The following is a 15,000-nucleotide window of genomic DNA, read 5'->3' as shown; positions in this document are numbered from 1 at the left end:
AATTTCACGACGACATTCTGGCTATAAACTCGCCCTGGCCGCTTCCCTGTTTCACTTTAGGACCAAAAGTAGCCTAGTCTATTCAACCGTTTCCACAGTTCCTGCATCGGTAAAGCCAGGACTACACGTGTGAACCAAATCAACACAACAGCATGAAGGAATAATAAACGGAAATACAGACGTGACCTGAAATCAAGCGGGCGGAATTGGAGCCTTTCGCCAGAGGGACTCACTAGTTTGACGCCGTGTCGCCCGAGAGGGCTGTTCTTGCGCCTAAACTAGTGAGTCCCTTCGCCAGAGAAGCTAGATTTTGGACATGCTGGACGTTATCGCCAAATTACGATAGAAAGGACAACCAATGTTAGCTAATATTGCTCAATGAGCATAATTAAATAGTATTTGAAAGAGTGATATTATCACCTTTTCAGTGAAGTGATCAGTGAAGTGGGCGGAATTTGGCGACCTTACTATTATAATTCACTCACACAAAGTGCATTTCGCACTGTCATTGTCCAATTTCAGAAAATGCCTCCAGGCAAAACTGGCAGCAGAACCAGACATTGCTGAAAAGGTCCTGTAGCCTACTGCTGCTGAGCCTGAAGTGCTACCAAATATTCTCTATTCTAAACCGTCTCTGGTGTTACCGCTGCTAGATTGCACTGTTGCTTACTGTTGCTAGGACAACAAATAGACACGCACTTAATTTTTTTTCCCGGTTTCCCGTCATGGCTTTCCCGGGAAACGGGAAATTGTTTTGATCAGATTTCCCGGGAATCCCGGGTCCCGGGATTAAACCCTAGTGTGTGTGTGTGTGTGTGTGTGTGTGTGTGTCTGTGTGTGTCTGTGTGTGTCTGTGTGTGTCTGTGTGTGTCTGTGTGTGTCTGTGTGTGTCTGTGTGTGTCTGTGTCTGTCTGTGTCTGTCTGTGTCTGTCTGTGTCTATCTTGTCTGTCTGTCTGTCTGTCTGTCTGTTCGTGTGTGTGCAGACCAGGAAATATTCATCAACTTGCCTGTGCATTTGTGCCTTTGTGTTAGTGTGCACTTATGTTCATGAGAAGCAGTGGCCTAATATCATATTGTGTATGTATTTACCCTAGACAGAAACAAAACGGATGTTTTTAATCATATTGATGTCTGTGTATTCAATTACGTGAGAATGACTGCAGGAAAAAAGTGAAATATTTGTTTTTAGGCTTTTTTAGGCTTTTTAAGGCTACATCGTGTTATGTATACACCAAAGGTTTAAAGAGTGCTGAAAAAATTCATAGTCAAGTCATAGTATCTTGACTTGGTTTAAATCGTACTCCAGTAAAAGTAAAAAAAAATCTTTTGAAATAGAGTAAAAGTTACTAAGTTAGCTTTCCTCTTGACAAATCCAAATTTCTTCTTGAATATTGCCCTCCCCACCCCCCACCCCCCAGGACATCTGTCTTGGCACCAGTCATCATCCAAAAGCTCTGTGAGCATTGGTCTGACAAAGTTGCATTATAAACTATAAAATGTTCTCAGAGGGCCTTAACCTGTGTCTATAAAAGACCTCCATATAGTTGAAGCAATCAATCAGTCCACTGACTTATTTTCTAGTGGGAACATTGAAATGCTCAACTTCAATTTGCTTCAAAAGGAAGCTGAATTGGATTCCAAATAGACAACTTTGCCCGACTGACTCAGTCACAGAATTGTGTGTAGCACCACATGGACTGGCACAGATGCAACACATTCATCTAAGAGACTGCAGATAAAATGGTGAAAACACACAATTTCTCTTTCATTACAGCAGATCTTCACCGATACTTCATATTTTTCAAACTAATCTAATTTAACTCAGTACTCAGAGAAGGCTCAAATACAGTTAAGTAAAATACTTGGGTCAAAATGTGCTGGAGTAAAAGTAAATGTACCCACTTTAAAAACTACTTTAAAACGTACAAATTACTCAGTATTTAATTACAGTAATTAATTTCCACCCCTGGTATACACACACACACACACAAGCACACACAGTATAGGGATATGACACAACCAGGACTTCTGCATTAATCTGACCGACATCCTAACCTTCACACGACACACAGCTGTGCGCTCGTGCGCACCCACACACACACACACACACACACACACACACACACACCCACACACACACACACACACACACACACACACACACACACACACACACACACACACACACACACACACACACACACACACACACACACACACACACACACACACACACACACACACACACACACACACACACACACACACACACACACACACACACAGCGAGCCACATGTGCCATTGTCAGGCCAAATGTCCCACTTTTCCCTCTGTGTCCTCCTATGCTAACCTACAGAATGCACACATGCCTACATACAGTACACCACTCTCTTGGCCTCCTATTTTATCTTTCTGATGTATCTCCTTTCAGTGAGCCCCTTTACATCAACCTTGTTGGGAAATGTTCTGGAGTCAAGTAAAGCAATGAAGATAAATAAGATCAGGGCTTAGGATAGTAGGACAGTGGATCTAGATAGCGGAGAGTCTGGATGGCTGAGATGCAACAGGACATGGGCAAGATATCAGAGATTGTAGATAATGTAGATTATAGTCCCTTTCCCATTGCATTCTGAAGTGAATTAAAAGTTAAATCACATAATTTTGTAGCAATATAAGATGTGTCTGCTTGGTTTTCCATCAGCAGGACGATTGTAACGAAATCACAACCAACCATGTTGATGCACGTTTTTCCATCAACATATTAGCGGAACAGATTACACAGTTTGTGATTAGAATGTAGGAAACGAGACGTAACCCTAGGTGTTCGAGCAAGTGTCGGAACTCTTGAGCCAGGTCCGGTCGTAGCTTCTGCGTCTGCATGGCTATTCTATATCAATCACCAAACCGCTTCGATGCAACTGCTCCCAAAACCATATATTCCAAGCAAACTCAGTGCGACAAAGGCCCCAAGACTATTCTCGTTAAGAACCGCTGGCTTAGAAAGTATCCACTTCATGTTTGCCCTATTTGCATGCTCCCCATGTTTATGCATGAGTATGACTGTGTCTGAATATGTGTTGATGTGCACGTGTACTGTATGTTGGCAATGTAGGTGTACTGTGCCTGTGGGCATGTGTACATTCGGGTGACTGTTTTCCCTGAGCTTTCTATACAGTAGGCATTCTATATAAAGTCTGTTCCACTAAATTGTAGGCCAGATAAGCCCTCTGTGTGTGTGTGTGTGTGTGTGTGTGTGTGTGTGTGTGTGTGTGTGTGTGTGTGTGTGTGTGTGTGTGTGTGTGTGTGTGTGTGTGTGTGTGTGTGTGTGTGTGTGTGTGTGTGTGTGTGTGTGTGTGTGTGTGTGTGTGTGTGTGGTATAGAATGGGGGTGTTCTCAGGGGGCAGCCAAGCTCTTAATAGCTGCATGCTGCAATTTTAGCATGAAAACTCAGAGATAAGATAGAACCAGGGTATAATTAAATGGGTGAGAGCATTTGTGGGTGGGTGTTCACACAAGGGTGTGTGTGTGTGTGTGTGTGTGTGTGTGTGTGTTTGTGTATGTGTGTGTGTGTGTGTGTGTGTGTGTGTGTGTGTGTGTGTGTGTGTGTGTGTGTGTGTGTGTGTTTGTGTATGTGTTGTTTTATACACTGATTTGGGTATGTTTCTTGATGTGTGAATTATGCATGAGAGAGCAAACAAGTGATTAAAATTAAATGTGTTCCACATGTGTACGTGCAAGTGTGTGTGTGTGTGTGTGTGTGTGTGTGTGTGTGTGTGTGTGTGTGTGTGTGTGTGTGTGTGTGTGTGTGTGTGTGTGTGTGTGTGTGTGTGTGTGTGTGTGTGTGTTAATGCTTGTGTGTGAGAGAATGTGTTTATTTCTGTATACTGTACAACATTTGAGCGTGTGCGTCCACGAGCATGTATGCACATGAATTTTTGTGCCAAGACATTTTCATGACAGCGTGTGTAGCATTTGTGTGAGTATACAGTATGTGTTTGTACGCATTTTTGGGGCATACAGTATATCTAGGTGCTTGAATAATGCATGCTCTAATACACAAGTGATTATCTGTTTGGGAGTGTAAAAAATAAAGGAATATACATAATTTATTAAAAAACTAGAAATGCACCCAGAGTGTGCAGACCTCCGCCAAGGACGTTCAGTTTGTTTTTAGACAAATAGGATAGTATTTGTGTGATGATGTGGTGTCATTTATGCAGGTTTATACACCATTAGTGTGGTCAGAGAATTAAACAGTGAAGTTGTAACTAAATTATATCTGTCTTTTTTATAGGGCCTAATTAGGCTAGGCCTACCATGTCCTTGATTAACTGTGGTCTGTTAACATGATTAACCTTAAATGCAGTGGTGTAGTCTACGTAGAACGCAGGTATACGGAGTATACCCACTTCTAAATTTTAGGGGCTTCAGTAGGCCTATCCACTTGAAATTGATTGATCCATTATTTTGAATGGCATAAATATATACAGTATACCCACTTCAAAAAATACTCGAATATACAGTATACAGTATACCCACTTCAAAAAAGTAGACTACACCACTCCTTAAATGTAATGAACTGGATAGGTCTACCTTTCCCTCCTTGGCGCTGCTACCTGATTAAACTGTTCGTCGTTATTAATTTCTCCACTCATTCATTATTCATTCATTATTTGTAAAGTAGCCTAGGCTAGAAGAACCAGTCTGTGTTTCGCATGCTGTTAAGCAAAAGGCTTGCTGTAGCCCCTTAATGCGCGCCGTACCTCCAGTGGCACGCTGTAATAGTCATTGAAATGTACCAACCTACCATAGCACTACAATACTATGACACAACACAGGCCCTTTAGTAATGCACCACGACTTGGTCACCATACTGGTAACAACAAATGTATAAAGCCGCGTCTTAAAACTGACAAACTTAAACTGGACAGACGAGACAAGGGTCATTTGTTGACAGGGAAAAACTCGGAGAACAATAAACTCAGAGAAAGCTGCGACGATATGCCTACGAAGGGTGGATATTTAAAAAAAAAAAAAAAATAGGTCGGTGAACAGTTCCAAGGATCCAGTTCACTACATTTAGCCTACATTTGTAAGCTACAAACTTCAACTGGACAGACGAGAGAAAGCTGATTTGGTTGACAGGGAAAACACTCCGCGAAAGCTGCGACGATATGCATCACCCTGATTGATTACATTGATAAGGCTACATTATGTTTTGGTGCTATTGGCTACCCACGCACCTGGCTTCAGCCATGCAGGCACAGCAAATCCGCGCGTTCTGTGTGCACTCTGTCTGCCTGGCTTTGTGGTGACTGTCGCAGCACAACTTTGATTAACCTTTCATGTAGCCTGTAGTGAACCGGGTACCTTTCCCTCCTTGGCGCTGTCTGTTATCCGTTATTCGCCGTTATTGATATTATCTCCAGCCTTCGTGAACTTCAACTGAGCAAGGAAACACTCGGAGAACAATTAACTCCGCGAAAGCTGATTTGGTTGACAGGGCAAACACTCTGCGACGATAGGCCTATGTGTGTGTGCCATATTGTATATTATTATTATTATATATCATTTGGTGTGCTATTGGCAGCCACGTAGGCACAGCAAATATGCGCGTAATAGCCTACATTCTGGCTGTGGTCACTGTCAATCAATCCACCTCGCAGGCACGCCCTGTCATAGCTCAATTCACCTTAGCGGAGCAAATAAGACCAAAAATAGTTCACTTTGGTATGCAAGCATAGAAATTGGCACAGAGGTTCATTAGAATGTACTCTTTCAGCTAAGGGCGTTGGCCACGCAAAAATCCAAGATGGCCGCCATTTTTCAAGATGGCCACCCTGTTCACTTGTAAATAAGGCTAAGAAGAGTTAAATTAATGATACAATCACACAATTCGGCACAAATGTTCATTAGAATGCACTCTTTCACGAAAGAGCATTGGCCACTCAAAATCCAAGATGGCCGCCATTTTTCAAGATGGCCACCCTGTTCACTTGTAAATAAGGCTAAGAATAGTTAAATTAATGATACAATCATACAATTAGGCACAAATATTCATTAGAATGCACCCTTTCACAAAAGAGCATTGGCCACTCAAAATCCAAGATGGCTGCCATTTTTCAAGATGGCTACCTCGCAACTTGTAAATAAGGCCAAGAAGAGTTAAATTAGGGATAGAATCATGCAATTTGGCACAAATGTTCACCAGAAAGAATTTCTGATCAATGATCAATTTTTGATCAATGATTTAAGCCTAGGAGCCCAACTGAAATATTCAATTTTCATATCAATCAAGTGAATACATGTGCATATCAAGTGTCAGTGACAGCTTGGATTATCTACCTCTATAAGGTCATTACAAATTAAAATGTATGCTGGTTTGTGTTCAGATATGTATATCTCAAGTCCTAGTGTACTATGGAGTGATGGGGGCCTCTATGCTTAGGAAAGTATGAATAATCAATATACAATACACCATACATACAGTATATTGACATATGCAAAATGGTAACATGTCTGTTTTATGTTCTACTTTGGCCTTTAACCTAGATGATATGTTGGCTACCTAACCACTTGATTTATTGATTGCTCATTATTTTTTATTTGTGGGTGTGGTCCTTTGTTTAAAACATGTCAGCCTGGCTTACTTCTCTCACACACTCAAAAAGTCTTTCAAAAACTTTAAACAACAACATGTGGAAATCCCATTGACTTTGGAGGGATACACCTGTCAAATTAGCCCAAACGTCATCAAGATACTGTACTCTACTGTACTGTGGTGTAGTGTACTCTGCTATACTGTACTGTACTGTACTGTAATGTTATATACTGTACGGTACTGTACTCTACTGCACCGTACTGTATGCTACTGTACTGTACTGTACTCTACTGTACTGTAATGTGATATACTGTACTGTTCTGTACTGTACTGTACTGTACTGGACCGTACTGTACTGTATGTGATATACCATACTGTACTGTAGGCCCACTGTACTCTACTGTACCGTACTGTATGCTACTGTACTGTACTGTAATGTGATACACCATACTGTACTGTACTGCACCGTACTGTACTCTACTGTACTGAACTGTACTGCAATGTGATATACCAAACTGTACTGTACTGCACCGTACTGTATGCTATTGTACTGTACTGCACCGTACTGCATGCGACTGTACTGTACTTTACTATTCTGCACCGTACTGTATGCTACTGTACTGTACTGTACTGTACTGTACTGTACTGTACTGTACTGTACTGTACTGTACTGTACTGTACAACTACATAGTAGAACTGAAACATGTGGAGCCTTCTGAGGTCATGTACAATATGATGCAAAATGGTGTAGTGGGAATGAGTTGTGTTACTATTACCACTCACAATCTATGGTAGACTATCCTTCCTCCCAGACTATTTGTGTGCCTTGCATATCAAGAAAATGAGTAATGAGTACCAGTAATGATTTACTTTTATAGTATATACCATATGAGAACTGTTGTTTTATATAGATATTTCTCCTATGGGTAAGGGTGGCAAAGACCTATGGTACATGTTGTCCATCAGCTGTCAGTTGTGAAGTAGCAATTGAAGTACTCAATGATTATTGAGCTAACTGTAATACAACTTGTGACAAGTACTAGGTGAAAACTTGAAAAAAAAAACAATTTACCTCTGCCTACTTACTCAACACCTACTTAGAAATGATTTCCATTTAATTTGAACTGAAGACATACTGTGGCCTACATGTATATTGAGTAATCTGTAATACCATTCTAAAGATGACTGAAGTGCACTCACTATGTGCACAATGCTACTTGTGAAAATGTTGAATTAGGTGATCTTATGGGTTCTTCATACATATGGAGAGATCCTGTCCTTTACCCTCTGTCAAACAAATACAAAATATCTGTTAATGAAATTAGAGGATGGAGAACCTGCTACCTTGGACATCATCTTGCACTGACACTTCCCCATTCAGATGCTGCTGAGTGAGCATTAGCAGCAGTCTATTCTTACCATAGTTTTAGTGTGGGAAATACTCATTTTAATTCAAACCAAGAATCTTCTCAAATCGTTCACAATGTTACATTTGCTGCCAAGCATGTAAGCACAGTATGCACACTATCACACATACTTTCACACTATGTACATTTTTGTAGTTTCATCAATCTGTCAAGCAGGCTACAACTGCCATTGCTTCATCTCTGCTGGGTTTGGGACTATATTAACATTGTCAGCTAAGTATAATGTCATGTACTAACAATGTAATGCATAACACAACATGACATTGTATATGACATGGTAGATTTTTTTTCCCCCGATGGCTCCTAGGCTAGAATTACAGCTTAATACCCTAAAGACACACCATGCAAAGTTTGGTGCTTTTATCACTTCCGTAATGGTAAAACCTTTACAGACTCCACTAGTAATACCTTCTGCACTTTGCCTTTGTGGAGCACATACTCATTCTCACATTCACAGACCAGCTCTGGAGGCTGCCAAGAAGGCACCAATTGTTTGGGGTTTATGAGCGAAAGTGCTGTCTCTCTCTCTCTCTCTCTCTCTCTCTCTCTCTCTCTCTCTCTCTCTATGCATCATAAAGGGTGGCCATCTTGAAAAATGGCAGCCATCTTGAATTTTGTGTATCCAACACCATTTTTTAAAAAAGTGCATACAAAGACACATTTCTGCCAAATTACATGATTGCATCACCAATTTCACTATCCTTAGACTTATTTGCAAGTGGCAAGGGTTGCCATCTTGAAAAATGGTGGCCATCTAGGATTTTGCGTGGGCAACACCATATTTTGAAAGAGTACATTCAAATGAACATTTTTGCCAAATGACATGCATGCATCACTAATTTAACTATGCTTAGACTTATTTAGAAGTGGAGAAGGTGGCCATCTTGAAAAATGGTGGCCATCTTGGATTTTTGCGTGGCCAACGCCCTGAGCTGATAGAGTACATTCTAATGAACATCCGTGCCAATTTTCATGCTTGCATACCAAAGTGAACTATTCTGGGCTATTTTGACAGTTAACTGCTGGACTACCTCGGCCACCTAGCTTGGATAATGTGGTTGGGCAGCTTGTACTGATAACACTAGAGTGGACCCCGCCCCCCCTTTTCATGTGCTCAGTGCTCACCCGGCCACCTTGTGGTAGGCTGTGAAATAGCAGTGCGAACATACAATAACGAACACACACACAAACCCAGGCGGTCACATAACCTCCTGGCGGAGGTAAAAATGGATGTGTGTGTGTGTGGGTGTGTGTGCCTATATCCATGTGTGTGTGTGCGTTTGTGTGTCTATATTGATGTGAGTGTATGTTTCTTCACAGTGACATCCAACATGTCCTTCAGTGCAACGGATACTTTTGCTTACTGTAAATGCAAAAAAAAGAGATTTTTAAAAAAAAATTTTTTTGGCTTGGCTTTCATGCATTCACTTTTCAAAAAATTGTTTTGAAATTTCATGTTTTTCACAGTTACAGTAAGCAAAAGCATCTGTTAGCACTGAAGGACAGTGTCATGTTGGACGTCTTTGACCCACGTGTGTGTGTGTGTGTGTGTGTGTGTGTGTGTGTGTGTGTGTGTGTGTGTGTGTGTGTGTGTGTGTGTGTGTGTGTGTGTGTGTGTGTGTGTGTGTGTGTGTGTGTGTGTGTGTGTGTGTGTGTGTGTGTGTGTGTGTGTGTGTGTGTGTTTCTCAACGCGTCTGTATGTGTGTGTGTTACCAGAGTTGTCCTCGTCCTTGCGTATCTTGAGCTTGACCAGGTCTTCGCACTGCTGCAGGATCTGCACGGCGTCCTCCATGGAGCAGTTCTCCAGACGGATGTTATCGATGGCCAGCAGCTTATCGCCCAGCTCCAGAGTGCCGGTCCTAAGACACACACACACACACACATGCACGCAAACACACACACACACACAAAACCGCACATGCATACACATACAAGCAAAACCACACATACATATTCACACACACACACACACACACAAAAACACATGCACACACACACACACGCACACACACAAGGACATGCATACATACAATACATTTGCATATGCACAAAGCGTACAGAAGAGACCCACACAACACATTCACACAGACAAACAAAGAAAGAAAGAAAACATGCTTAATTAGCTGCTTGGCTCTGCGATCGCAGACCACAGATCAGCACCAATGAGGCGTGGAGAGATAGAGATGGAGGGAAAGAATGAGAAGCAGCGAGAGGCAGAATGGAGGTTGAGTTGAATGGAGGAAGAGAAGGGAAAGGGAGAAGTCTGAGTGAAAACAAGAAACACAAAAAGAGTGTGTACGTGTGAGTGCGTGTGTGCGTGTGTGTATGAGAGAGAGAGAGAGAGAGAGAGAGAGAGAGAGAGAGAGAGAGAGAGAGAGAGAGAGAGAGAGAGAGAGAGAGAGAGAGAGAGAGAGAGAGAGAGAGGGAGAGAGAGGGAGAGAGAGGGAGAGATAAAGAGACATGAAGCATGAGACTGAGAGATTAGCTCTTGTTTATCTGCCACCATAAATCGGTTTGAGAGCAGCTTCTCTCTCTCTCTCTCTCTCTCTCTCTCTCTCTCTCTCTCTCTCTCTCTCTCTCTCTCTCTCTCTCTCTCTCTCTCTCTCTGCCATTGTTTCAGGGCAGTTTCTCCTCCACTAAAGACAGCCATCTCCCACACCAGTCTTCCGCCATGAGTTACAGCAGCTAGCCGTTTTGAGATGAAAAAGGTCCTGAACTGCCGCACATGACTCATGTAAGAGGTTTAATAGGCATTACACACAGAGCCAATCACACCTCTATTCACACGGTCTGCTCACACACCAGGCATAGGAACATACCAAAATACCTTTTTCCTTTTTAGGTGCACACAGATTAACGCAGATGCACACGCACGCACACAGGCTTTATAAAATACCATAAGGAAACTAATAGAACAATCCTCACCTGCACACCAGGATCACCCCATATCACCCACCATATAATCAACCTCACCCCACATACAACAAAGACCCTTTTCATTTTTATGATGTTGCTATGAAAAGTCCTCCCACAGCCCATGGTAACACTACCAGCACACCCTGCTTAAAAAATAATATATATAAAAAATTACTTTTTACTCACGTCCAAATGCAATTCTCACATACACACGAAGACCACCCCACCTCATACCACATATACCAAACCCCCTTTGGATTCTAATGAAAGTGCTAAGAAAAATCCTCCCACAGTCCATGTTAACACTACCAGCGCACCCTGCTTAAAACCACAATTATTTCACTAATTAAGTTCAACACTCACTGATTATGCTATGGGAGGAGAAGAACAACAACACCATGTACCCAACTGACCCCCCCCTCCCCACTGAAAAACCTCTGCCCACCCAAATAAAAGCTCAAAGCACAAAATTCCCAGGCAAAGCATATGAACTCACCATGAGCCGAGGAGGCCACTGCGCTAAAGGTTAAAAGGTAAATTATGTTTTTCTCAGAATTTTGACTTGGTGTTTACCATACCACTTCTTTCCAAAATCTATGTATTTAAAAGATAACACAGACTCTAACAAACAGACATAGTGATTCAACCTAGTTTCGCAGACACACACACACAAAGTACACACACGCATATGCACAGACACAGACACACAAACACACACAGACACACACACACACACACACACACACACACAGACACAGACATACACACACACACCCTCTCCTGTCTCCTCTTGAGGAGAGCTGCTCTAATTAAAAGCACCACCAGATGTTCATACCCGACTCCTCCACACACACAAAACCACAAATTAATTATTAATAAACAGAAAACTGGTGTGTGTGTGTGTGTGTGTGTGTGTGTGTGTGTGTGTGTGTGTGTGTGTGTGTGTGTGTGTGTGTGTGTGTGTGTGTGTGTGTGTGTGTGTGTGTGTGTGTGTGTGTGTGTGTGTGTGTGTGTGTGTGTGTGTATGTGTGTGTGTACTATTTTATTTGGGCTGGTGAGGAAGTGCTTTGGCTAAGGTTCACTTGCTACTGCGTGTTTCAAGGAGCAACTCTCACACACACACACACACACACACACACACACACACACACACACACACACACACACACACACACACACACACACACACACACACACACACACACACACACACACACACACACACACACACACACACACACACACTAATATCGGTACTCCCTGTGATTCTGACTATGAACATCAAAGTTCACAGCATCAATGGTTATTGCTATAAAATATGAATGGGTCGAACGTTATCTACTTAGCTCAACTATGCACTGCACCTATTAAGGTCGGTTTGCACAGGTCATCATGATGGACAGTACCAACCATTTAGCCTTGCCCTCTACTTACACAAGGCAATCCCGGTCTAAATGGTTTTCTGTCATGGTCCTTCAATGGTGCAATAAGCTACAAGTTGATACAAGAGCAGGGTTATCCCTCCTAACCCTCAAGAAGCTAGTGGAGACTCATCTCTTCCCTCTTTTCCAAGAGAGCTTCCCTGCATAACATAACCAACTACTCATCTGGGGTGAATTTCTCGAAACCAAAGTTGCTTACTACATTAGCTACTTCGTTGCTTTCAATGCATTTTCCCATTGACAACTACCGAAGTTGCTAACAGGCTAACAACTTCCCTTTTGAGAAACTCACCCCTGTAATCATGGGTACTAACCTGCACTACACTTAATAGCTCTTCCACTATTTTTTCCTGCTCTTTATCTGCTCTAATTTTGTTGGACACTGCTGTACTCGGCACTGACCTCACACTCTGGAGGAAGAGATGGGGAAGGATTAGGAAACGACCTCAGGCCCGAATCGAACCCGGTCCCAGGTGTAATAGTAAGGTGTCTTAGCCATTTGAGCGACGGCCACCGTCGTTATGATGAATGTTTTGTGAATATTTTATGATCACAATTCCATTAAGTTCCGCTTCATGGAATGTAACACTATGTCATCATATTTTTTTAGTCATATGCAAAATACTTCAAGGAAAATTAAACTATTAAATTTTAACTTTTTTGAGCTGGTGTCTAGACACTTTTATTTGAGTAGCCTTGAAGCAATATTCACTGTGAAGAATAACAGTAAAAAGTCACACTCTCTCATTGCCCATGACAAATTCCTCTTTCAAGATGACAATAAACACTTATCTTATCTTAAAAATGGTGCATATATTCAAAAAACTTAAATGAGTCAAGCTAGCTAACGTTCAGATGGGGCTGAAACTGACCCTCTTGTTAACTTGCCGTTGCTAATTAAAAGGGCATTTGATGAACAGGGACTGTGTTCATGTGTGCTTGCGTGCGTGGCTGAGATCAATCACCCTTGAATGCAGATCAAGTAGAGAAAGTCAACACGTGCACGCTTACACGCTTACACACACGCACGCACGCACGCACGCACGCACGCACGCACGCACGCACGCACACATACACACACACACGCACACACACACACACACACACACACACAGTGTTTGTAAAGGATGATGAACTAAGACAAATTGCTGTCCATGGTGCTGAAAAAAAGAAGCTGTATCACCCTATGGCACTTGTATGCGATTTTGCAACTTATAGAAATAGTTTATTTGTGTGTGTGTGTGTGTGTGTGTGTGTGTGTGTGTGTGTGTGTGTGTGTGTGTGTGTGTGTGTGTGTGTGTGTGTGTGTGTGTGTGTGTGTGTGTGTGTGTGTGTGTGTGTGTGTGTGTGTGTGTGTGTGTGTGTGTGTGTGTGTGCGCACGTGTGTGTGTGTGCACACGTGTGTGTGTGTGTGTGTGCGCGCACGGGGAGATGGAGAGAGAGAGGGGGGATGGATATGGAAAAAAAAGGGAGAGACATATGGAGATAAACAGAGACAAAGAGAGGGTGCTGGACGGTGTGACCAGTCGACAATAACTTGTCTTAAGAAGAGATGTTAAAACTAATCTCAATTACAGCAGGCGGAGATTGACAATGATCATCTCTCGCCCACAATACATGAAACCAAACTTGCATGACATGACAAACAAAGTCTGTTCCAATTTCCATGCATAATACAATTCAAGTATGACAAATTATGTGATTCACATGAGATTTTGAAAACAATCAAACTAAACGTTCGCCTACTGTATACAAAGTGGGGGAAGGTAGACAGCTGAGTGTTCAGATTAATTATATCTGGTCCCTGTTTGCTCTTATTCACTATCTAATGAATTTGAGTTATTTGCTGAAGTCATACAGTTGTGACATTTCTCTCAAAGGCCATGATGGCATTTTGTGAAATAACAGCATCAAATAAAATCATATACCGGTATTCATATACGTATAGTCTTATATATATAACATATAGGTATAACATTAGGCTGTATGGTGAAAGGTGTTAATGAAGAGCATTAGAAGGGGGCATTCGCATGCATGCCTGCATAAAATTACGCTACAGCAGGCTACTCTGAATGTGACGACAAGTGCTATTATTAAGAGGTATACAGGTATACAGTCCCAGGAAAAAGTTTGTACACCCTTTGAAATGTCTTACATTTCTGTCAAAATTGATCATAAAACATGGTCTGATCTTCCTGGAAATCTCAAGAAGGAACAACCAGAGTCTGCTTTAATTAATTCCACCCAAACATTTACATGTTATCATATTTTTATTGGTCATAAGGCCATAACATTCACAGGAGAGAAGGGCATAAGTAAGTACACCCTTGCATTAAGTAGGTTTTAACCCTCGGTTAGTTGCAATAACATCAACCAGACTTGTCCTGTAGTTGCAGATCAGATTAACAAAACAATCTGTTTGTATCTTGTCTCCCTCTTCTTTAGAGAACTGCCTCTCGTCAGCAAGGTTTGTGGGATGTCTGGAGTGCATAGCTTTCTTGACTTCATGCCATATAATATCAATTGTTTTTTGTCAGGGCTTTGACTGGGCTATTTCAGAATGTGTATTTCATTATTATGAAGCCATTCTAAAGTCGATTTGCTTCTAAAGT

The 15,000-nt window shown here is 41.8% G+C and overlaps 1 protein-coding gene across 1 annotated transcript in view; it reads right to left on the bottom strand.

Moving 5' to 3' along the window:
• The window catches only part of grip1 (glutamate receptor interacting protein 1), a 426,493-nt gene that overhangs the window by 41,851 nt on the left and 369,642 nt on the right, over positions 1–15,000 (bottom strand). Inside the window, exon 16 of the mRNA XM_063212629.1 lies at positions 9,744–9,889. Coding sequence (XP_063068699.1) covers positions 9,744–9,889 — 146 coding nt within the window. The remainder of the gene's footprint in view (positions 1–9,743; positions 9,890–15,000) is intronic.

This window comes from Engraulis encrasicolus, chromosome 12, assembly GCF_034702125.1.
Source record: "Engraulis encrasicolus isolate BLACKSEA-1 chromosome 12, IST_EnEncr_1.0, whole genome shotgun sequence".
Taxonomy (NCBI): Eukaryota; Metazoa; Chordata; class Actinopteri; order Clupeiformes; family Engraulidae; genus Engraulis; species Engraulis encrasicolus.
The sequence above is the reverse complement of the archived record's forward strand: the minus strand, read 5'-3'. Positions and strand labels throughout refer to the sequence as shown.